General features: G+C 46.5%; 1 protein-coding gene across 2 annotated transcripts; it reads right to left on the reverse strand.

Moving 5' to 3' along the window:
* Positions 1 to 4566: 4566 nt before the first annotated feature.
* RAC1 (Rac family small GTPase 1) lies at positions 4567 to 24458 on the reverse strand. 2 transcript variants are annotated; one of them, XM_065892959.1, is made up of 7 exons: positions 24222 to 24256; positions 14699 to 14770; positions 11766 to 11883; positions 7574 to 7630; positions 6012 to 6074; positions 5104 to 5263; positions 4779 to 4909 (listed from the first exon to the last, which is right to left on the reverse strand). In XM_065892959.1, the coding sequence occupies exons 1-7, from the start codon at positions 24254 to 24256 to the stop codon at positions 4779 to 4781; spliced, it is 636 nt and encodes a 211-aa protein (XP_065749031.1). The 2 variants fall into 2 exon arrangements, with proteins under 2 accessions (XP_065749032.1, XP_065749031.1); XM_065892960.1 differs by lacking the exon at positions 7574 to 7630 and having other exon boundaries at positions 4567 to 4909; positions 24222 to 24458.
* Between the last annotated feature and the right edge of the window lie 718 nt (positions 24459 to 25176).

Here is a 25176-nt window from a genome sequence, read left to right on the forward strand (position 1 = left end):
GGAGCTGCTCGGGCCGTGGACATCTGAGTGATTCCCACGATGCCAATGATCGGATTTCAGTGGTCTCCTAAATGACTGAGTAATTTGAGAAATACTTCTGACCACAATATTCACACAGTCAGGAGCCAGGAGAGCACTGAGGTGACGCCCCCCCCCCACCCGAGACTGAGTGGGTGTCACGCCCTTTCTTGTAGGCCTGCTGATTCCCAGGAGTCCCACAGCCAGGTTTAAGGCCCTAATGGATCTGTAGGCGCCCGCCCCTCAGGCCACCTTTTCAGGGACAGGGTCCTGCCTTACGAGTTGGCACACAGGTGCACAGCGTATTCTGCAAACTGGACTTTCCCGCCTGCACAAACTCAGTATCAGTTGCGAGGGTGCAGACTGGGGTCTGTCATGGGTGGCACTAAGCGAGGGTCAGCCCTGAGCTCCGACTGGGAATCAGACGAAAGCAGGTCAGGGAGGCGAGCAGAGACTGCAGCTCCTGGCCTCCGGGTGCCCCGTGCCCTGTTCACGCTGCTTGCTTCACCAGCCTCAGGGTGATGGCCCAGTTCTCGTGGGGTATTCGCAGAGGTCGGCCAGTGGATTCAGAGTGAGTTAAAAAAAAAAAAAAAAAGCACTTACGTATCATGAGTGCCTGCACAGCCATGAACTCTTCCAAGTGGGTGTTTCTGGGAAGGTCTGTTTTACTGGGTAGTTTTACAACAGTCCTGTTTTAAACATCTTTTTTCTGTCCTCTGTAAACAACAAAATGGAGTCTTAAGTTTTCCTGGAGGTCTGGCTAAAGACTGAAGATTGCCCAGGCGTCTGGCTGCACTCCACCCCCGATCCAAACCCTGTAAAATGAGAGTAATGGGATTCCTTTAGAAAGCATAAACCCACAAGCATAGGGGGGAAGAAGAGACAGGAACAATGAGATGGCCAGAGGTAAGCGGACTCCTGGGTGAAGTGGGGAAGGAAAGACAAGAATAAATCCGGTCTACAAACCAGATGCCCCAGGTACCTCGGACCCGGGGAAGCAGACAGCGGGGGACCGGCCAGAGTGACGGCTGGAAGAAATCTGGCTCCTCGCTTGCTTCAGGGTAGAGGGAGCGCTGGACACCAGCGCAGTAGAACAACTCCTCCCACTTGGCTCCCAGAACCTTCAAGAAGGTGCTCCAAGGAAATCAGACCTCTAGGGATACCTGCCCCCTCAGGGCCTAGTAGCTGTCACAGCCATACCACCTTAGTTTTTGAAAACCCGCAAAGGTCTCTGACTGAAATGCTGTGGTAACATCCAACTGCTACAAGTTTCGTTGCTAAACATAATTCCTGTACGTTCCTAGCGGCAGGAAGGAAAGCGATCCCAGCACCTTGAACCACACCGCCCTGGTGTGACCCACCTATGTGCTCAGTGTCCGGTCTGCTTTTTAATTTTCAGTGTTCAAGCACGAGCCAGGGATTGCCAGACACTTGGGGAACAAAGGACCAAAAGAGACACGGGAGAAGCTACATACAGCTGAGGAACAGAAAGAGTGCTGCAACCACAAAACTGATCCACAAGGCTGAAAAATAGTATTTAGGGAAAAAAGAACTCCTGGACATGAAAAGTATAAAAAGTGAAATCAAAAGCAGCTGGGAAAGGGACACCTGAATAACGGGAGACAAGCTTCCAGACGAACAAGCCCACCAAGCACAGGGTACGCGAGACAAAGATCCACCCAGGACATGAAGACGCAGGGCAGACCCCGCAAGACGTGGAGATAAACGTACCGCCCCCTGCAGTGCAAACAGCCAAGACGGGGAGATCTGCCTTCGAGAAGCCGAAGAGAAGGTATTTCCAGCCTGGAATTTCAGACCCAGCCAAAAAGTATCAGGTTCGAATGAAGTTATTTTCAAAGATACAAGTGCTCAAAAACATAGATGACCCACATACTTCTCAGGAAACTCTTGGAGAATGTGTCCATCGGGTGAGAAAGTAAATTAGGAAACAAGGAGTTAAGATGTAGAAAATAAAAGATCAACACGTAAGAGAAGTGGTGGTCAGAGGGCTCTGTGCCTTCAGGGAAATGAAACCTGATGAAACACATGCTACATCCAAACATCCTGAGAGATTCAGACAACAGATGGAAAAGTCAGTTAAGCTAATCAAGTACACAGAAAACAAAGCAAATAAACTAGTACTCCAGAAGAAACCAAAGTTGTGCAGGAAAGGCAGATTCTGTTACTACATGGCCCAGCCCTGAGCGTTTACGTGGCAGTGGTAATGCAGACACTGAATATCAGCGCCAACCCAAACGACTGTACTGAAGGGGTGGGAAAGGTGTGTTGAGGCTGGGGTTACGGCTGGTTAAGAGCTACTGCATCCCCACCAGGGAGGGGACGTCGTCACCGGTGGCTGGAACTGAAGATCCAGCGGAGCACCCAGCTCAGCCTGAGCCCCGGGGAGGAGAGGGGCTGACAGCTCAATCGGTCACCAATGGCCAGTGACTGAACTGAAGCCTCCAGAAAATTCGAAGGGACCTGGTTTGGACAGCTTCCGGGTTGGGGAACACATGGAGATGTGGGGAGAGCCGTGCACCCAGGGAAGCGCCCAGCCCTTCCTCCATACCTTGCCCTCTACATCTCTTCCGTCTGGCTGTTCCCGAGTTACATCCTTTTATGATAAACCAGTGATCTGGTAAGTAAAAGAGAAAAAAGCAAGCACATGCTTTAGACATGTGAAGACAAGTACGAAGAATTACCTAAGAGAACTCAAATGGGTGCCTCTGGGGAGGGCGTGAAGGGGGAAGACTGCTGTTTTTGTAACAGATCTTTAGATTTGGTCTTAAAACTGCATTGTTTACCTTTGGTTTAAAAAAAAAAAAAACTCTTCCAAGCAATAAAAAAGAATTTAAAAAACTGCTTCTAACATGAACTGTTGATAGTATAAGTTTAGGCTCCAGAAAGGGTCTTAAAGTCATATCGTCAGTCCCCACCTTACCAGGCTGCCAGCTCGGGTTCCAACACGTGCGTCTTCAGCCCAGAGCTCTGGTCCGAGATGCGGACCCACATCCCCGCGTGGATATCACATGAGTCTCGCCAACATTCGCCAGGTCTCAAACCGAACGTCACTCAACGCCCCCTCTTTGTTTGCTGGCTCCTCCGTCTTCTCCCCGTAGAGGGACCGCTCCCTGTCCCCCCACCACGAAAACATGCGTTGGAAATGAACATCCAACGACCCAGGGTTTTACAGGGAGGCAAACAAGCACATACCCCAGCAGGCGGTTCCCCAAGCTCTCAAGAACTCCAGTATTACCAGTCGTGATTCAAGGATTTATTAAGTCACACATGCAAAACATACTGCTAATCGCATTAGCAAAAGACCGATGTAAAAACACTCCACAATTCTGCAACTGTCAATTTAAAAAATTTTGTTCTAGTGGTTGAAAGGTCCAAGCTCGTATTCTTGCCAGTGGGTAAGTTGTACAGAGCTTCGTTAGCACGAGCACGGGGTTGACAGAACCTCACAGACCCCCAAGGAGCATCGTTAGGGCAAGGACAGGAGGCGTGTGCACGCTGAGGCAAGAGGCGGTCAGTGTTATTAGTCCAGGGGCAGTGTCGGTGATCTGGCAGCGTTTACAGTTTAAGAATATCTAAGTATTTTAAAAACTGTAAAGCTGCAACATAGGATTTTTACACCTAGTTACTAGAAAACCAAGGAAAGCACTTACTAGCTTTGGATAAGGTAACATGAAAACAGGAATGCACTTTTACTAATCTACAAAAAAAATTTTCTAATGCATATTCAGAACGATTTTATAATACAAGGAGGCATATTGCTCATTAAGAAGGGGTTCTATAAGAAAAGCACTAAGTTAGCAACTATGAGAATGATGAGGTCAAAGATGGATTAAATGCCCAATTTCAGGAGGGATGGGCACGTTTAAGGAAAAGGAAAAGCTTAAGAAAACACTTACTGATAATACCGGCCTTTCTTCGTCATCTACTACATTTGACAGAAATTAACCTTTTAAAACGTTTACCCGTGACACTTTTAATAGTTTAATTATTACGTATACAATGTAGTGTAAATTAATCTCCATATTTTGTTAAAATACTGTCTTCATCCTCTGATCACAAGTGTTCCACACACTCCACCCAGTGCACCCACGGCCAGAGCAGAATGCTTCATCGGAGGGAACACAGGAGTAAAAGCTCTGTTCAAAATCTCACAAAAGCTAATACACTAATTTGTTTTAAAAATCTCACTACAAAATCAAAAAGACTGATCCAAAGAGCTGAGCTGTTACACTCGTTCATTATGATGTACAGTACAGTGTTAGGTAGTGAACGTGGGCTGGTAAATCAGGATGCATTAAATGGCAACGTTTCAGGAAGGAGGCTGTACTGCTCTTCGCGTCTGAAACCCATTAGCGAGCGTCTGCATCTCCTGCCTCAGAAGCTAGTCTCTTCCAGACAAAGGTCTTTGAACGGTTTAGTGCTTAGTGTTCTTAGCCCAACAATGCAACTTAGTTCACAAGGTATTTTGGCAACTCTTAATCTGAGCAAGAATAGGGGCTTTGAGAAATAAGGCTTTAAGGAAGCTCGTCATCTTAGGGCTAAACTTTAATAGGATGTGAAAGTTTGAACTCTTACACTTTAAACAAACAAAACCTAGAAATTACTGATTGGTTCAAAACGGTTTTATGGAAAAACTAATCTGTAACAAAAACTTGGCATTGAGTGCGAAGGCTCCACCGTTTGAGCAAAGCGTACAAAGGGTCCTGGGGGACGGGGACAGGCGGGAGGGGCCCGGACATTCACAACAGCAGGCATTTTCTCTTCCTCTTCTTGACGGGGGGTGGGCAGAGAACCGCCCGGATAGCTTCATCAAACACCGTCTTAAGACCTCGCTGCGTGAGCGCCGAGCACTCCAGGTATTTGACGGCACCTGTGGGAAACACAGCCTCACCCTCAGATCAGAACGGGGGCGCCCCCCACCCTGACACGGCACCGAGGACCCTGCTCTGCGGGGTCCCGAAAGGCAAGCCAGACCCCGAGTCCACTTCCCCAGGCGGGACTGCAGCCTCCATCACGAAAATAAAAACGTGGGCAAAGCAGACATGACAATGGGGGGTTCCATACCGATCTCCTTGGCCATGGCCAAGCCCTGCGGGTAGGTGATGGGTGTCAGCTTCTTCTCCTTCAGTTTCTCAATCGTGTCTTTATCATCCCTCAGATCAAGTTTCGTCCCCACCAGGATGATAGGAGTGTTGGGACAGTGGTGTCGCACTTCAGGGTACCACTAGGCACCAGCAGAGGAGGCAGTCAGCCTCTCCTTCGGAACCGCCCTCGCCTGAACTGCATCCACACAGGTGGCCCAACCGCATCAACCACCCACTTGGTCACCGCGTCCCCTTGCCTAGCTCACACCCTCCAGAACCACCGACTGGCTGCGGTGTGCGCCTAGCCAGCCTGGAGCCCAGGACTCAAGCCCCTTCTGACAGCTCTACTTGTCCGTAAGAGAGGAAAGAGGAAGGACGACCCCCGCACCCCCCCACCCAACTACTTTGTTTTTGTTTTTGGTAAAACAGGCCAGGTTCTTAGGTCATCTCAAAATCCCTTACGTATTCAAGGATGAGAATAAAACTATCTGGACCCAGGTCTCAGCTCTGCCGCCATTACCCCCACCAGACACGTCCCCGATCCCAACTGAAGGGCCTCTCACCCGTCATTTTCACTACGTTCATGAAAGATGCCAGAGTAGAAAGTATGGTCATTATTTTTATTAGACCGACTCCGAAGTGCTTCATTATTTTAACCAGGAACACGGCACTTCTGAATCAGACCTTGAGACTTTAGAACTCTGCATACTCAAGTCATGTACCTAAAAAACTGATGACTTATGTAAAAAATTAACTAAGTAGTAGAATTACTAAAATCAACTTAAATAACTGAAAGTTTCTATCAGTAAATGGTATTTTATTTTTTAATGTTTCTTCCTGAGAGTGACATTATGTAACAAAATATTTTCCTAAAAAAATCCCACTTACCTTTGCACGAACATTTTCAAATGATGCAGGACTCACAAGAGAAAAGCAAATCAAGAATACATCCTATAAAAAGAAAACAGGAAGGTGTTTAGAAAATGGTCTTACAGTGAGGAATGCACTTTGCTTCCTGAGTGCAGCTGGGAGGGAAGCATGGGGCCAGGGCATACGCCTTCTCCCTGACACGCCTGCAGTGTAGTCAGACGCTCCCAGACCAGAACCAGCATGTGAAGCACCAGTTACCAGTGAGAAGGGGAGTGGAGGACGAAATATGCTGTAAGTTACTCGAGGCTACAGAGACATCAAATTTAGACCCCTGGGAGGCCTCTTTTCCATCCTTCCCAACTCCCACTGGGAACTAACTTAATGCTCTGTTACTACACGGGGACAAGAACGAGTGTCAGGTACTAATGGCAATATTTCTATAAAACTTGGTTTCAGTCCGTCAAAAGCAGATTCAAATTAAAAACTGTTATCCTCAAATGGTATGCTTTTCATTACGCTCCCATCAGAATCTTAAGTACAAACATTTTTAGATGGTCACTGGGTTCCAATTAAACTGCTTCTTAAAGAACTGCCGTCAGAGTCCCAGGCACAAAGCCGGGTCTCAAGACTTCGCTGAACAGGCACGTCCCTCTGGGAGGGAGGACGATCTGGTATGTAAGGGGCGTCTTGCCAGCTGTCAGAGCTTCTCAGACCCAAGGAGGGCCTCCGGAAAACTTGCACCCTGTTGTGTAAAAAGTGAAATTTGGGACTTCCCTGGCAGTCCAGTGGTTACAACTCTGCGCTTCCACTGCAGGGGGGGAAAGGTCTGATCCCTGGTCCAGGGAACGAAGATTCCGCGTGCCACGAGGCGTGGCCAAAAAAGAAAAAGTGAAATTTAAATATTTACCCATGTTAAAAAATGCCTACGAGTTTCTAAAATGCTAGATTTATGAAACACTTTCCTGGAAAAAGGCAATTAGGCTACTCTGTGAAATGCACACAATTCCCAAGTTAACACTTGCGATCATCCAGCTGCTATCTTGTACCTGAAAGGGAAGAAACATCCCACACAACAGCTTTTCGTAAACGACACTGAAAATGCTAGCACATGCACAAGCTCGTCCAAGAATCACCACAGCATCTCGGCACCTGGGCTGATCACAACATCTCAAAGCAGGGGTGGGTTAGCTCACCAGCGCCACGCAGCCTCGCCCGACAGGCCCTGCACCGGACACCAAAGCGGGAGGAAGGAGGGCCCGCAGCGTGGTTAGTCCCGCTCCCGCCAAGCACTCGGGCCACGTGAGCTGCAAGGTAGAGCCTCCGCACTCCTTTCCCAACCAGCCTGGACAGAGGCCCTTGCACGACAGTCCCTCCTGTCCCCTGGGAGGGGGAGGAAAGCAGTTCACACACTGCTCTGATTCAAGCCAGCAGGTAAACTGTCAGGCAAAACCCCAACCTTGAGTGTGTTAAATATAAAACACTCAAGGAACGTGAGGCTCAATAGGAAATCCTAGGAAAACTAAGTGAAACGAGAGAACAGATAAAGCTTGAAACTGAAGTCGACTGAAAGTTTTACATACGGCAATCGGCTTGTCTTTGCCCCTGGAGGGTATATCCTTACCATACGTTTCTCCGACCTAGTAATGCATGAGAACTTTGTTTGAGTTTAGTAAAAAGCGAGAAGAAAAATCAATATAACCAGTTACCTATTCTTCATCTGAATTTTGTCTCAACCCTCCCAAGGGATCTAAAAGCAGATGATGATCTAGCGGGTCTATAACGCCAGGCGCTGCTGACTCGCTCCATCACTCTGTGAAGGTCAGAGACGGTGGAGACCGAGGCGCGCTTCAACCTGTGGTGGCACAGGGAGGTTCCTTCCCCAGCATGAAGCCCATGGCTTCTGCTCAGCAAGGACATGCCAGAGGGGTGTCCCACCCTCAGCAAGGGCGTCCATCAGCAACGACACACCTCTCAAAGCTCTCCGGCCAAGTTCTCAGACAGGAGCCCAGCTGGAGCCAACAGGAGGCGCGGCCGTCTGCACGGCAGGCCTCTCGGCTGAGACGCCGTCCAGCAAGGCGGCCGGGTGTGAGGGCTGTGACCTCACGGGAGTGCGGCTCAAATTCAGGGACCCGCTCTACTGAAAGGACAGCGCTGCTCCCGCCCCCCGTGTGCATGGAGGGGCCGCCCAGAAGGGACCGCACTTCCAGCGTGTATCACTGTGCTTTCAATTCACTCCTCTGTTCCAGTAAGAACTGAAGGCTTGCTCTTCAGCAACAGAGAACCTGGAATTCTAGAATCGAGAGAAAGACAGGCGAGACAACTATTTTAATTTCACCTCACTCAAGCTTCTCCGATTTACAATTTAAAGCGAATGTTAAAGTCTCTCTAACTATCCTGATTTAATCTATGGGCTATTTTTGAAGCCTGGTCCTCCCGAGACCTTGAAGTGATGCCAAAGCTTCACTGTGATACAGGGACTCATGGGGATTGGCTACAAAAACTCAGCTTCAAAATATCCTTTAACCACATCTGTTCTACCCTTTTGCATCTTTCAGAACATCTTTCTGATGGAGAAGAACATGCTTTCTGTCCCACATTAACGTGACACCGTCTGCCTGTTCCTTCCTCTTCCTTCTGCCCCCAGCCCAAACTCGGCTCGAAGAAAACGCCTCTAGCGCTTCTGACGACTAACCGTCAGGCGTCCAGTCCCTCCCACCTCTGCTCTCCGACCTGACGTGCTGTCCGTCTGTCCTCAGCCCTCCTCATAGGGTCACTCCCGTGTCCTGGAGCGGTGTCATTCCTCCTGAGCTGCTGTCTTGGGTCTCAGGCCCATCTCCCCTTTGGTCTGAAGGCTACTCTCCCTCCGTGGCGGCCTGTCCTCCCCACACCAGACGCCCCTGGGCCTCCACCGACCTTGACTCCTGTGCCGCAGCCCCATCTCCCTCACAGGAAATGACAGCAGCCCTCAGCGCTCCTGCCCGTCCGCAGATGGACCAGCCTCTCCCAGGAGAATGAGGGAGCTGGACCTCACTGCTCCGAATGATGACCCCGTGCCCACCACCTTTTGGAGAACCAAGTGGAAGCTAATGGTTTAAACAGTTTTAACTCAGCCACACAGAGGATGCCAGGATTAAATGACCACAGGAAATACACGTCTCTTTGTAGGTCATGAAGACCTAGAGAGTGGGGAGATCTCTGTATGAAATCATCCAGCTGGCCCTTCAGGCATGGGTCAGGGCAGTGTCATGGATGAGCCACAGAAACAGCCTGCAAACCAGAGACCGGGTTTCATTTAATACAAAGTTCAGAGGTTTCTCTTTGCCAAGAAGAAATCCAGGTGCCAGCCTGTCACTTCCAGGGTCTGCTCCTCCTGGCAGGACAGCATGGCCCAAGGAAGGAGACCCTCCAGGCCCCAGCATCTCAGCACTCGGGGTGGCCCTCAGTAGCCAAGATAACCCTCTCGTCTCCAAAGGAGTCCAGGCAGGCACAGCTTTAACTGCTAGTTGGGTGCCCGCCCCTCTTTGCCCCTAAGCTGGTGAGGGGTGGGTTACACACTGCGGTGCAGGTCCACTGCCTTCCCCAGATGGGATGTGAAAAGTTCAAGTCCTGGCCCCGAAAGGACAACACCCACTTGGACTTCAGGCCTCACACACTACAGCCTGATTCAATGTGTCACTTATCTAGGTGTTCTTCAGCATGTAAAGTGGGGATCTTGCCAAGTCACCTTGCACTTACTGCGAGTGACCGCCTCAAAGGAAGAAGCCGCACCCTGCCCTGGACCCCCCGAATCACAGCAGATGGTTCTCATTTCTCAGTAGTGACACGCCGCCCTCCCAGATGTACCCAGTTGACTGGGGACTCCTACTCTACCACTCAACGCAGATGCCTTTGAAACCTGGACTCAGCAAGCATCCACCGGGGATGGAACAGTTTCCTAAACTATTCTACTGAAAAATACTGAAGAATTCAAACCATTTGGTGACTATGGGCTGATTTTGTGTGTGTGTGTGTGTGTGTGTGTGTGTGTGTGGTACGTGGGCCTCTCACTGTTGTGGCCCCTCCCGTTGCAGGGCACAGGCTCCAGATGCGCAGGCTCAGCGGCCATGGCTCACAGGCCCAGCCACTCCGCGGCATGTAGGATCTTCCCGGACTGGGGCACGAACCTGCATCCCCTGCATCGGCAGGCGGACTCTCAACCACTGTGCCACCAGGGAAGCCCTATGGGCTGATTTTTAATACATAATCACAGTTAACTTTTACCTGGAGATTAACTGAGAAGCCAGCCAATTCAAGCCTCCCATTTTATGGTTTTGGTCTTTGTTTAGCACTCTTCCCAGAATTCAGCGCAAGGACAATCAGCAAAAATCTACAGCTCAAAGAAACTGTGCCTGGACTTCCCTGGCAGTCCAGTGGTTAAGACTCCACACTTGCAATGCAGGGGTGCAAGTTCAACCCCTGGTCGGGAACTAAGATCCCACATGCCACGGGACCAAAAAAAGAAAGAAAGAAAGAAAGAAACCTGGCAATTCCTCTAGCAGAAAGCAAATGGAAAAGACAGTAAGTTTTGCTTGGAAAAAGCCATATTTCAAAAGCAGAAAAACAAGATTTGGGTAGACTAGAACTAATTACTTCTTTTCACTCACACTCCCCCCCAGAACAAAGTGATAATTAAATCAGTGGAAGGGCAGAGGCCTGTCTTCTCCGGGATGTTTCCCTGACCCCAACCCCTCTGGCTGCCCAGCTTGCTGAGAGCGAGTCCTGCATCTTCCTCTCCTCTGGATGCAGCTCGGAACTGAGGGCCTCCCCACATCTACCAGCACAGCTACACAAACACAAGGAGTCGTCCCAACAGCAGCGACACGCCTGGGGCTGTTCTACGTGCTCTACGCTCTACATCTATACTCATCCAGCCCTGCGAGGAACGGGGCAGGCCTAGAGGTGAAGAAACCTGCCCGGTCACAGGGCGAGGAAGGGGAGGGCAGAACTTGAACCCGAGGAATTCGCTCAACTGCCTCTGTGCAAACTGCCCTGGCCAGTTAGTCACTAACTCTCCAAAGCTGTTTTAAAAAGCACTTTTAAAACAAAGAACAGACATGTAACAAGAAGCAAATGATACAAGTAAGACAACTGCTTATTGAGAGAAAAGTGGCTTCTGACCACGTGTCCACCAGCTACGGCTCCATAAAATTAGCTCTGGTAAAGAGACGAGCTACTAGCTGATAGGCAAGCAAACCCAATCTAACAATTTTCTGACTGGACACAGTGGACACATTTTTATAAAGCTAAAACCTCAATCTACATTGAGAAGATTTAGGTACTAAAGCTGCAAAAAATGAACATGTATTTTATAGAAAAACAGCCTTAAACCTGTAAGATTAGTTACTAACTTGATCTAAAGAAACCTTAACCTTCACTGCTTAATTTGATTCTGTGGTACAAAACTGTCACAAAGCAAACTCATCTAGAAACTAACTGCTCTTAAAACTATTTAGCCAAAACAAAACAATACCTATTTCAGACGGCTGTCCTAAAACTACACAGAAGAATGTAAAACGCACAGCGCCGTAGTTAATAACTGGTAATGCTCAAAAAATAAAAACAAGCAAAACCGTGGTTTGCATCCAGGCGGATATTCACTATTGAACTAATTTAACGTTATTTGTTATTACTCGATATACCCAAAAGATGGCAATATAAGCAAATCCAGAGGTGATATGAATTAATTAATCAGGAATTGTAAAGGACAAACTAAAAATCAGTCATGCTCCTTACCGTTTGAGGATAGGATAGGGGACGTAATCGGTCATAATCTTCTTGTCCAGCTGTATCCCACAAGCCCAGATTCACCGGTTTTCCATCCACCATAACATTGGCAGAATAGTTGTCAAAGCTGTGGAACAGAGTGAAAATGGTTAGTCTCTAGCTGTGGAACACAAGGCACAGACCTGGGAGCTGAGTGGTGCCCAGGCTGGGGTCGCAGGGGCAGAAAGCTGAGGAGGCTGAGGCAGGCCCAGAGGCGGCCAGGCCAGCAGGTGCCCAGCCCAGCCTGCAGGTGCGAGGTGAGGCTCCCAAGGGCTGAGAAGCAGAGGGAAAACGGGAACTGGAGTGTAAGGGAAACAAAGGCAGCACTTGAGAAAAACACCCGAGAAACAGGAACAAGCTACTAAATTTAACCAAAACAAATCGCTGTCAGCAATAAAAACCTGCTTGCCTTTAATGAAGACAGCATTAAAGTTTTTCTCCCTAGGAAGAAATAAAGTATAAAATTAATCCCTCTTTCAAACCCCACGTGTTGACTTTTCCATGTACACGTGTGAGTCATTCTCAGTTACGGGACACACCAGGACGGCTGCACTGGCAGTGTTTCCAGAACACTACCACCCCCCCAAGCTGAGCCTTGGTCATCCACCTTGCGACCAAAGTGCAGGGTAATGCAAAGCAAACTGGATCTGAGAAGCTATTGTGTAACACTTTCAAAGTGAGTTCACACAGGTATTTAAATTAATTTGAGGCTGCTACACACAAATTAGTTTATCTATAAGAAGAGGAAGCCTAGAAGGCCTATAGGCTGACAGGGGGAAAATAAGGTTGACATTAAAAAATTACGGCGAGTACCATGAAGTAGCTCATTAAAATCTGGCATCACAAGGTAAACCAGGGTAAGTGCCAAGCAGTATACAACACATCAGCCTTTAAAATAGAATTCCAGAATTAATTTTTGCATACTTAAGACTAAAACTTAGGATCTTACTACACTACACTGTGACAGCAAAGTCATGGTCTGAGTAAGTTCCATTGTGATTTATAAAAGTTAATGACCAAACCAGCTTTCATAAAGAAAAGGTCTCATATGCTGTATTTCTGCTTCAGTGGGAAGATGATAGATTATTCAATAAACGGTACTGGGACTTTTTTTCTTTTCAACCTGTGAAGAAGAATCAGGTTCCTGCCTCATACCATACCAAAAAATAAACTCTAAATGAATGAAAAATAAAAACTTCAGCTACAAAAATCCTACAGAACATTTTTAATAAGACATTAAACTCAGGGAAAAGGCAGGATGCCATGTTTACATAAAAAAGCAGAAGACACCATAACAAAGTTCAAAGACAAATGACAGAGGGATAAATATTTCTCATACACACAGTTCCAACAGTAAGAAGAATTTTTAGTGGAAAAACAAGCAAGGGATTTCAAAAGGCAATTCACAGAAGAATATTATACATGGACAGTAAACATTCAAAAGATTTTAACCTCACCGGTGACCAGAAATGCAAATGATGAGGTCACTTTTTTTTTTAACTCATGTTAACCACAGTATGTATGAAGGGGATGTTTCAGTCACAGCTGCTCAAAGTGACAGCCTGTGGGACAGCAACTGTGTAGCATCTATCAAAGCGTAAAGTGTCCGTTCCTTTGCTTTGCCACAGTTCCTCTAATTATCTATCACATGTGCACAAAGACATGTGCAATGATATTTAGCCAGCCGTTTGCAATGCCAAGTGACCAGTGGTTAAGTCCGCTACAGCACTTTAGTCAGTAACAGCTGTGAATGATTTAGCTCTAGCTACATGTGGAGATTAAGAAAGTCCCCACCATAAATTCAGGAGTGTGATCCCACTTACATTAAAACACACACAGGACACCGAGATGTGCCTGTTGTGACTGGGGGGGTGAGCACAGCGGGAAGTGAGGTGTTTCCTCTCCACCAGCACCGCAGCCATGAGGACAGAGCTCCCAGCAGCAGGGCGGTGCGTTACGAGGCTCCCTGGTAACCCCATCATCAGAAAAGCACTTTTCCACCCCCGCCCAGTTCTGCTGCCAACAGGGAATAAACAGCTCAGTAGCTGATTCCGTCCTCCCATCCGTCCCCCCACTCTACACCCCACCACGCACACACACCCTGGTTTCAATTCCAAAGCCCAATAACTCAACAGTGACATGTAACCGTTGAATTACTCGCCAGAAAAGGCCAATTAAAACATAATGGAGTATTTTGCTCCAGTTCCTTGACCCTTCACACAGAGCCCAGAAAGCCAAACTTATCCAAAACTCTTATATTATCCAGTCTCTGTACTTCACAGTTGGTTTAACTTTCACTTCCTGAATATCTAAAAACCAATTAGGAAAGCTGTGTGCTTCATCACTGTGCAGAAACTTGACGTTAGATTTTTTTTTTTTAAAGACACCAATTGTACTTGAACATTTGTTACTTTTTTTTTTTAATTTGTTTTTGGCTGTGTTGGGTCTTCGTTTCTGTACGAGGGCTTTCTCTAGTTGTGGCAAGCGGGGGCCACTCTTCATCTCGGTGCGCGGGCCTCTCACTATCGCGGCCTCTCTTGTTGCAGAGCACAGGCTCCAGATGCGCAGGCTCAGTAGTTGTGGCTCACGGGCCTAGTTGCTCCACGGCATGTGGGATCTTCCCGGATCAGGGCTCGAACCCGTGTCCCCTGCATTAGCAGGCAGATTCTCAACCACTGCGCCACCAGGGAAGCCCCCGCATTAAGTATTTTTTAAAAGTCCAAATACCTTATAATGAGACCTCAGTGACTGAAAGGAAAATTAATCACATCTGTTTGCATAAGGATTAAGAAAGAGCAGAACAAAAAAAAAAAAAAAAAAAAGAAAGAGCAGAACAAAGGTCAATAGAATCCAAAGCAAGTATCACAGACAAGTTAACTTCCAGTTTAACTCAGGATACTTACACAGTGGGGATATACTCTCCAGGAAAGGCATTGGTCGTATAACTGATCAGGAGGCAAGTTTTACCTACGGCTCTAAAGAGAGAAAAACAGGGTGTAAGTTGCTTAGTCCACATGAATGCAGTCTGAGATTTCATTATTCGGTGAAAATAACTTACAGAAAAATCAAGAAGTATACATCAAGTACTTAGCCCTAAAGAGTTTCTATAACCTTTTATTTAACACTACACATAGTTTTAGCCTGAAATTTAAAGTAAACAAACTAGAACTACTCAGAAAGGCAGAGTCCAGAGGCGTCATACTCTGCTTTTGCTTTAGGTATTAGCACTAGTAGTCAGGAAATACTTGTTAATAAGCACAAGGTTGAACAGGAACAGTATTTTAAATCGATTGATTGATGGCTGTGTTGGGTCTTCGTTGCTGCGCACGGGCTTTCTCTAGTTGGGGCAAGCAGGGGCTACTTTTCGTTGCAGTGCATGGGCATTCTGGTGACTTCTCTTGTGGCGGAGCACGGGCTCCAGGCGCGTGGACTTCAGTAGTTGTGGCGCACGGGCTTAGCTGCTCCGCAGCATGTGGGATCTTCCCGGATCAGGGATGGAACCCGTGTCCCCTGCATTGGCAGGCAGATTCTTAACCACTGCACCATGAGGGATGTCCCCGGGAAAAGTATTTTTAAACTGAAAGTCTCTTCTGTGAAGATCTCTAGAAGGCTTTCATCCAAGAATCTGCAAATCTATCCCCAAATTATTTTGATGAATACTAATATGCAAACATAGCTTTCCTCTCCAGCTTCCATTTTGTTGCTAATATATTTTGCTGCCTCCGAGTGGCAGCTCAAATCCCACCCCCTTCCTAAAGCCTTCCCTCTGGCCATCAGTGACAGCTGTTCTCTAAAGAGAGTGCTTAGTTACCAACCACCACACACAACTGCTCTCACTTTAATTCATCTGCATTCACGTGCCACCTTGCCACATCCTCACATCCACCATAAACTTTTTTTTTTCCTGGTACGCAGGCCTCTCACTGTTGTGGCCTCTCCCGTTGCGGAGCACAGGCTCCGGATGCGCAGGCTCAGCGGCCATGGCTCACGGGCCCAGCCGCTCCGCAGCATGTGGGATCTTCCCGGACTGGGGCATGAACCCGCGTCCCCTGCATCGGCAGGCGGACTCGCAACCACTACGCCACCAAGGAAGTCCCACCATAAACTTTTAGAGCAGCTAACACATTACGTTCCAGACATATTAATTAATGGCTCAGGGACGCTGGAGTAAACTTCCCAAACAGCTGCAAAGAGGAGAAGTAACAGAAGAGTGTAGAAATACTCCAGAGACAAGAGGGCCTCCCGCACAACTGGAAGCAGATACAGGGTGCCAGGGCGGTGATGAAAGTCTCCCAACCACTTGGAAAATTTTTCAGGGGGGTATCACCTAAAAATTAAGACGACCACTGCACCAGTAGCCAACACACATTCTCTAAATTTTACAACATTCACAGGGTGGCTTCAGGGGCTTCTCAGAGTCCCTGGCCTCCCAAGGGCTCACCAAATAAATGCTCCTTACACGGGCCCATCTCCCTGCTGTCCTCTGTTGGCTCACCAAGGTCACGAGATACACTGGAGTTCTGAGTCGTAAGATTTTGTTGTTCAATCTCAACTACTACTATAAATTAGGACTCACAATAAAGAAGTTAAGTGCTTTTCTATTTTCCTTGCACTCTTAGCAAAAACCTCTCAACAAGAGCAGATTACATATAGGTCCAGGCAGTCTTGCCAATACTTGTTGCACTCATAACATTATCAAGGCCTAACAAAAGCTGGAACTCCCTCACCCCAAAGACCTCATAGTCAAACATGACATCATCAGGAGTTAGCGTCCAACTCCTAAAGGCTTTCTAAACAGAAATGACTCATTGGCCATACATTTTGTTAAAAGCTTAGAATGTTAAAAAAAAAAAAAAAAAAAAAAAAACCTGAATGAGTAGGAGTCTGAGATATCTGAAGTCACTGTCCCAGATGTGCGACCCATAGCCAACTCTACCACTTACTGGCTGGAATTGTTTAAGTTTCAACTTCCTTATGCCTCAGTTTTCTCAATTGTAAGATGGATACAAAACTACCAACTCCATCACCAAACTACTGTGAGCATTAATGCAATTTCAATCTATACCAACAAATTGGGTGCTATGCCAGAAGTACACTAGGTGCTAAAGACACTGCAACGAACAAGATCTCATGGAACTTATGCAGTTACTAAACTAAAAACTGAAAAATGCAGTCATTACACAAAATTATAGGTGTGATAAGTGTTACTAAAGATGCTCTGGAGATGGACAGCAAAGGGATCTAACCTAGTCTTGGGGGCAGAGGCGGCAGCAATGTCATTGAGACTGATGAGTGGGGACACAGCAAGGAGGAACATTCTAGGCAAACGCAACAGCACGTGGCGAGACCCAGACTACAAGAAGCCCGGTAAAACTGAAGGACGAGGAAGGAAGGGGCAAGTGGCAGAGGGAAATCTGAAGAAGTTGTCTTCTCTTCTCGTTAAGGGCCTGGAACTTGATGCTACTTGGGAAGTAACAGAAGATTTTTGTTGCCGAGAAACCATTAGATTTGCATTTTCAGAAGAAGCCTCTGATGACGGTGTGGAAAGAGGACCAACGAAGTTGAAACTGGAGGCTGAAAACAAGGAAGCAGCTGCCACTGTGTTCCAGGAACCAGCCCTGGTGGCCTGGACCGTGGAGGGGGTTTCAGGGTGCAGAGAAGTGGGCCAAGAGCTACCGAGATGTGGGGCAGAACAAGCGTGGCTTGGCCAGGGGCTGGATGTGGTAGCTGAGGAAGAGAGTGGACTCTAAGGCCATGATAGGTGAATCTCTTTTCAAAATTACAAATGTTGCTGTGTAAAAATGTTAATAGTTATTGCCTCTTAATGTCAAAAATAAGAAGCTCTAAAAGTTTTAACTGTTATGTTAAAATATCACAGTTTCACTTCGAGACCCTGTCCTAAGTCTCTCCTATGTGCATGAAGAACAAAGCCATCACTATAAATACCACCAACTGTGTTTTAAATGCTCCAAAATTTCTTTTCCTGAAACTCCACCTTCAGCTGAGCCTTCATCTTTTGAAAGGTTTAACTGTAAAGGAATTCAAGGTACTGGCATCACCTGATAATAAATGAAATTTTATTACCAATCATCATTTGCTAAAAAGCTGTATTCAATAAGAAAATTAGTAAAGTATAAAATTCTGACTTTTTAAAAAATAAGTACATGTCCAACCTTTGATTTAAATGTTTACTTAATTTTAAAAAACAGATAAAAAGAAAAGGTTATTTACCTCCCATTAGTGTATTTACTCACCGCTTTTAAACACACTCCACAAATAAATGCTAGAGGCCAAAGTCAACATCGGCTCTAGATCAAGTCATGGCTTTTCCCCACAGAAAGAACAGAAGCAGTTATTTGGTCAGCCTTGACGGATGCTGCTGCATCATTTCTGGAAGTTACTATTTGCTTTGGAATTTCCAATTTTATATATTTAACTATTCGGTTCGGTCTCTTTTTAATCTTTGAAAGATGCTGTAACTCTAGAAAGTGAACGAGTCTACTAGAAGAACATTCACATAAACACATTTTTTTTTTAATTTAAGAACTATCTTATTTGTGATACTCGCAACTGTTACTAGTTTCTTTACGGGTTACAAAGTTGACAATGTAGATAGAAAATATTTATTTAAGCTTTAAGTGACAGTGAGTCATCACACAACATTTTAATCTAACGGCAATTGAGCACATTTTTTTAACCTATGCTTCTGCTCTATCCTGTAGAAATAATCAAGACCAAAGCCAGTAAATTATGTTCCTACTATGTCCTTTATTTTTCCATTAGGAGAACCTCAAGGAAAACTTTTCCTTAAAAAATTTTTGGTAAACTTCAGTGTTACTTCCTGAAACCTATAAGCCAAAACTTAAAAGCACATAAAAATCGATAAATCTGTAAACACTGGCAATTTCCTCACGTTAAAAAAGTAAGGGATGGGGCTTCCCTGGTGGTGCAGTGGTTAAGAATGTGCCTGCCAACGCAGGGGACACGGGTTCGAGCCCCGGTGCAGGAAGATCCCACATGCCGCAGAGCAATGAAGCCTGTGAGCCACAACTACTGAGCCCACATGCCACAACTACTGAAGCCCATGCGCCTAGAGCCCTTGCTCTGCAACGAGAAGCCACTGCAATGAGAAACCCTCGCACGGCAACAGAGTAGCCCCCACTCGCTGCAACCAGAGAAAAGACCACGCGCACAGCAACAAGACCCAATGCAGCCAAAAATAAAATAAATTAATTAATTTTTTTAAAAAAGTAAGGGATGGACTTCCCTGGCGGTCCAGTGGTTAAGACTCTGTGCTTCCACTGCAGGGAGCATGGGTTCGAGCCCTGATGGGGGAACTAATGAGATGCCACACACCACCCAGAGCAGACAAAAAAAAAAAAAAGAAAGAAAAGAAAAAAGTAAGGGATCCAGGCAACTCAAAAAGAAGATTCTGCATTGCCTTAAAAAAAAATAAAAAAGATAAATTGATCTTAGTAGGACAGAAAAACCAGATTTCTCCAATGACTATTGTAAACCAAACTAAGGAGCCTGTATTGCTGTCTAAAAGTACCTAGATCTTTTTTTCCCCAGTTTTATTGCGGTATATTTTACATACAGCACTATATAAGTTTAAGGCGTTTAACAATGATTCAACTTATATACATCATGAAATGATTACCACAATAGCTTTAGTGAACGTCTATCATCTCTTAAAGGTACAACATTAAAGAAATAGAAAAAATTTTTTCTCCTTGTGATGAGAACTCTTAGGATTTATTCTCTTAACAACTTTCATCTATAACATACAGCAGTGTTAATTACCTTTATCATGTTGTACATTACATACCTAGTACTTATTTATAACTGGAATTTTGTTCCTTCTGACTCCCTTCTAATTCCCCCCCAACCCCTAAAAGTACCTAGGATCTTAAGAACAAATTAATAGAATGTAGTGGAATGTTAATTATAAGTATCAAATATATATTTATACTTATTGCATTAATGAAAGACCCTGAATGAAAGTCCTCAAGTTATGCCAAGAAATGGGTTTTGGGGACTTCAGTTATACATTTACTGAAGACACCAGCCCTTCAGTAAATGTATAACTACGCAGAGAGTAAGTTCAGAAAATGTGTGGATTAATAGAGCAATTTAGTGCTACAAAAACACAAAACCCTAACTGAAATTCTGATGTTCTGCCACCAACAGGGGACATTCCAACCAACTTAGAGAAAGCCAGTCATTATCACCATTGGAGGCGTCAAAGAGTTCAGATTCTCAACACTTAGGTTACTAGAACACTCAAGGCTGAAGATGCCACCTACGATAGAGTTCAAATCTGAAGCAGCCGTTACTCCAGACTGTCATTCTAGAACCACCAAGCCTAACCCTGGGGTAGCTGATTATATGGGTCAGCTAAAGCTGCAGAGTTCAAAACCAAGAATTTATATCTGTGTGTCACCCCCATTCTCCTTCCAAAATCAGCTTCTGTATCAAATCCTCTTAAACTACTGCCCCCAAATGGGAACACGTTACCATGTGATAAAGCAAATAGAGCAAACTCTTGATTACAGAATCTAAGTGGTGGGCATATGAGTGTTCACTGCACAATTCTTCCAACTTTCCCATGTTTGACATTTTTCACATTAAGATGGTGGAAGAAAAAATCCCGTCTGGTGACACGTGGTAACTGCCCTGGTAGCAGGATCCCTGGTAAAACATCTCCTTTCTAGGAAGACTACAATTCTAAGTTAGAGCTACCTGATGATGCAAAGGTGGAAAAGTAGCAAGTACAAAGACATTAACTGACTAATGCAAAAGACAGACTATAAAAGGGTGGCTTTAAGGTTTCTAAAAATGGACTCCTGATACTCCTTCACTGAACCCAACCCCAAACTTTTAGCTGGAATTATCACCTGAAATTAAAACAACAACAGCAAAAAACACATCACACAGAATTTTACCAACCAAGATCAGATTCAAATACTAAACATAAATTTGGAAGGCAATGCAGAAACTTAAACTTATGGATCACACCATTACTGCTTGTTCAATGGAAGTAGGCAGGAACTGGTATACATTCCTATCAAGATGACATCATGGAAGGCATTTATCATGCTCAACTAAAAAAATTCCTGGACAGCAATGTCTAAATCAGACACTGGGCTGGAGAGACCACTAACGCCACCTGGAGTGAAATGGGGGGCGGGGGCTCAAGTCACTCACCCCCAACCTCCCAGTCAAGCAAAGCCAAAACAACACATGATTAAAAGTGGCTGTTCAGGACCTCCCTGGCAGTCCAGTGGTTAGGACTCTGCGCTTCCACCCAGAGGGCACGGGTTCGATCCCTGGTTGGGGAAGTTCCACGTGCCGCACAGTGCAGCCAAAATTTAAAATGTGGCTGATCATAAATGTGAGATGCTGTCTTACCTAAGTAAAGCTGAGAGAAAATCGTGGGGCAGAAGTTCCCCAAATGAAAGTGACAAACCCCATGTTCAGGAAGGACTAACAGAATCAGGATCAACAGAAGGATTAACACAATTAAAAAGTATCAAAATTTACCTCACATTTGATACTCAATGCCAACTGAATTGGTGTATAGAAAATAATCCATTAGAAGAATATAGGCTTGGGGACTTCCCTGGTGGCGCAGTGGTTAAGAATCCGCCTGCCAATGCAGGGGACATGGGTTCCATCCCTGGTCCAGGAAGATCCCGCATGCCTCGGAGCAGCTAAGCCCGTGTGCCACAACTACTGAGCCCACACTCTAGAGCCCACGAGCCACAACTACTGAGCCCACGTGCTGCAACTACCGAAGGCCGCGCGCCTAGAACCCGTGCTCCGCAACAAGAGAAGCCACCGCAATGAGAAGCCCGCGCACCGCAACGAAGCGTAGCCCCCGTGCGCTGCAACTAGAGAAAGCCCGTGCATGGCAACAAAGATCCAGCACAGCCAAAAATTAATTAATTAAAAAAAAAAAACAACGTCAGAGGCAGAAGCTAAGTTCTAAAAAAAAGAAGAAGAAGATATAGGCTAATTGGTGCTAATTATAATACAGTTACGACAGAGCCTTTAACCAGAATATTTTTTAAATAAGGAAGCCTCCAATTTGTGGAACCTCAACCAGTTTGCCTTCCCTGCTTAAACTGCCCCTAACTGCCTGAAATTCCATAACATTAAGCAACTTTCACGCCACAAAATTTAGACCCGCACTTACAGCTGTAACAATTTTTTAACAAAACATTTCCAGGAATATAGTTTATTCAGATAAAAGCAGGAAAATACTTTTGATGGAAAAAGTATATATCTAGATTTTTCACTTAAGCCATGTCTGCTACATGTTAGCCCTGATATAAAGTAATACAGCTCAATTTTTTTCGTAAAGGTACACTTCACTTCTAATGTCAACATCAATGTCAAATACAGTACTAAAAAACTGACAGAAAACTCTAGGTCACCGTGTTTTATGCCTAACACTCCTCCCACAGAGCCTAGCAGTGCCTCAGAGTAATAGAAACAGCAATAATAATAAAAATACTGGCAGCTGGCACTCACTAAGCACTCAGTAGGGGCCAGGCACCTGTGAGGCACTTAATAGCCAGCATCTTGTTTAATCTCACAATTTCCCCTTGAGGCACCTCTCTTGGGGGATGAGTGATATGCTCAGGGTTTCCCCATAAGTGGTGAGGTGGGGATATGAAGGAAGGATCCAGATCCCACGGTAGGCATTCAACAAGTATTTAACTAGATAAACAAGCCAAGCAAACAGTAGAGGTCCACAGTCTGTAAGGATAATTAAGTAAACTGAATATGTCTTCTGTGCTTATGTTTTTAAATTTTTCAAATAAGAATATTACATTCTAGGATTAGGTAATGGATTATCAGCAATATGACTTAAAAAAACTAGTATGTATTACTGATTCCGCGTTCTTATTTTTTAAAAGAAATTCAGATAATTCAAAATGTTCCTAAGACAGTGACATATGCTCAGTTAATTCAGTAGCAAAAGGATCAAAACTTCATTTAAATGAATTTAGTGATTTCACTGTTAAACCAATTAACTGAACATTTTCCCCCAAATTAAAGCTTTCTTTTAAAGGGTTAAAAAAACACAAAACTGCTATACATATTCCTAAATAGAAACTTACAATTTTTAATTATATAGGCAGAACTATGAAGTGTCAATAATCTTTCACATTTGTGAGCCTGACAAATCATACAGAGGGCATCTTTTAAAAAAAATCAGTTGTCTGTCCTTCGTGGATCTGAATTAGTTATAGAAACAAGTCAAATGTCTGATTTACAATGATCTAAAGAAACCGAGAACTCATAAATTCATCGAGAGGCATAAAAGCAAACCAGCCCTTATAACAAGTTTAGGGTACAGGGATGCCAGAACTCTTCGTTCGACTTTACAAGACTCCAAATAGGTACCAGTTGCATTCTGACTTTGCTCCAACTGGTAGTAATTCTTGGAGCTTCCTTGTTAATGCTCATGTACTCGAACCATACTGAGACGCACGATTTTGCTCGGATTACACTGAGATTCTTGTTTCCAGGGGAGGAAAAAACTGCCTAAGACAAGTCTTCCTTTAGGGCCGGGAACCACCACAGACAGTAGTGAAAAGAACTGTTTTGAGTCACAGGGCGGCCCGGCTCAGGGAGGCTGTTCTGCTACATCCCAAACCTAACGCATGAGGCGAAGGCCAGCTTTTTCTTCTTCTTTTTTTTTTTTTTAAATGTATGACCTTTTTTTTTTTTTAAATGTATGACCACACCACATTCCGAGAAAGGAACCGTCTTAAGCACACCCAGCTCCTCGCAGCTAGAAATCCTAAAAGTTTCCCCACCTTAATAGCAAACTGAGAGTCCCTTAAAAAATCTGAAAAGTGGCTTAAGTACAAGCGGAAGGCACCCCCTGGCGAATCAGTTTAGGATCCACCCCCAACCAGCCCGTGCACTTATTCCTCCCCTACGACCGAGCTGGGACCGCCGGGACCCACGAAAGGTCTCAATGAAACTCGAGGTTAATGGGAAAATCAAGAGGAGGTCCTTTTTTAAGAAAGGCAACTCCCTAAACCCACCCAAACTACAGGCAAACGAGGGAGGGTGGTGGCCCGGGGCGAGTTCTGCCGGGCGGTCAGCGGGCCGGGGAGAAAGCGGGAGGGTGGAGTTCACTTTCCCTCCGGCCGCCGATTGCCGATCCCCTCCCTCCCCCCACCACCACACACACACACACACACACACACCAAAAAAAAAAAAAAAAAAAAAGCCGGAACCAGGCCCGCGCCGTCCGGTCTCGGGGAGGGTGGCGGCCCACGCCCCCCGCCCCGCGCCCCCCGCCCGGGAGAGGCCCGGCCAGGCCCCAGGCCAGCCCGCGGCGCCCGCCCGCCCGCCAGGCCCCTAGCCCCGGCCCTCGACCCCCGGGGTGGCCCGCGCACTCACCCGTCTCCCACCACCACACACTTGATGGCCTGCATCTGGGCCGCTCTCTGGGCCGCGGCGGCGGCGGCCGGGCACTGAGGCGAAGAGCGGAGAGCTCGGGGCGCGGCGGGCGGGCGGGCGCGCGGCTGCGGGCGGCGGGGCGCGGGGTGCCGGGGCCGCTGTCCACGCCGCCTTGCCCTCCGCCGATGGGAAGCCGGAGCCCAGCAGCAGCCACCACCCAAAGCTGGGGAAAACTGCAGAGAAACAGGAAATGGCCGCTCCACTCACATCCGGCCTCCCCTCCCCCGCCCCGGCGCCTCCGCTCCCAGGCTCCGGGGCGGGGCCGCTCCCGCCCGCGCGGCTCCCGGGGTTTCTCTAGGCTTCGGGAACGCTCGGGAGCGCTCGGGAACGCTCGGGAACGCTCGGCTCCGGACTCCGGGAGCCGGGAGCGGGGCGGGCCGCCAGCCATCTTTGTGCGCTTCGGCCGCGGTCCTGGCCCCGCCCCGCCCGCCCAGGTTGGCCTCGAGGGGGGGCCCCGGCTTCCAGGAGCCGGCTCCCCGAGCCCGCGACCAACTGCTGTCGGAGGCTGCCCAAGGGGTGGACATCTGTTCTTTGTGATCCCCATAATTTAGGTGATGACAAGGCCCTTCTAGAAAATTCGCAACCTAGAACTATAAAGACCATACATGGTACCATTAATAAGATAACTAATGTTCATTCAGCCAAAAATAGGTTGAACTTTCCTCCTTTGCATATGCATTTTCTAGTTATTCTTAATTATTTTTATTTTTTAAATTATTTATTTTTGGCTGCGTTGGGTCTTCGTTGATGCATGCAGGCTTTCTCTAGTTGCGGCGAGCGGGGGCTACTCTTCGTTGCGGTGCGCTGGCTTCTCATCGCGGTGGCTTCTCTTGTTGCGGAGCACGGGCTCTAGGCACGCAGGCTTCAGCAGTTGTGGCTTACCAACTCTAGAGCG

The sequence above is a fragment of the Phocoena phocoena genome, chromosome 15 (assembly GCF_963924675.1).
Source record: "Phocoena phocoena chromosome 15, mPhoPho1.1, whole genome shotgun sequence".
Taxonomy (NCBI): Eukaryota; Metazoa; Chordata; class Mammalia; order Artiodactyla; family Phocoenidae; genus Phocoena; species Phocoena phocoena.

Excerpts from the sequence above, each read along its gene's own strand:
- RAC1 (XM_065892959.1), bottom strand. The coding sequence starts at position 24,256 with ATGCAGGCCATCAAGTGTGTGGTGGTGGGAGACGG. Across the intron at positions 6,075-7,573 it reads GCAAAGACAAGCCGATTGCC|GATGTATTCTTGATTTGCTT; the intron begins GTATGTAAAACT and ends TTCTTTTTATAG. Across the intron at positions 5,264-6,011 it reads TTGAAAATGTTCGTGCAAAG|TGGTACCCTGAAGTGCGACA; the intron begins GTAAGTGGGATT and ends GCTGGTGCCTAG.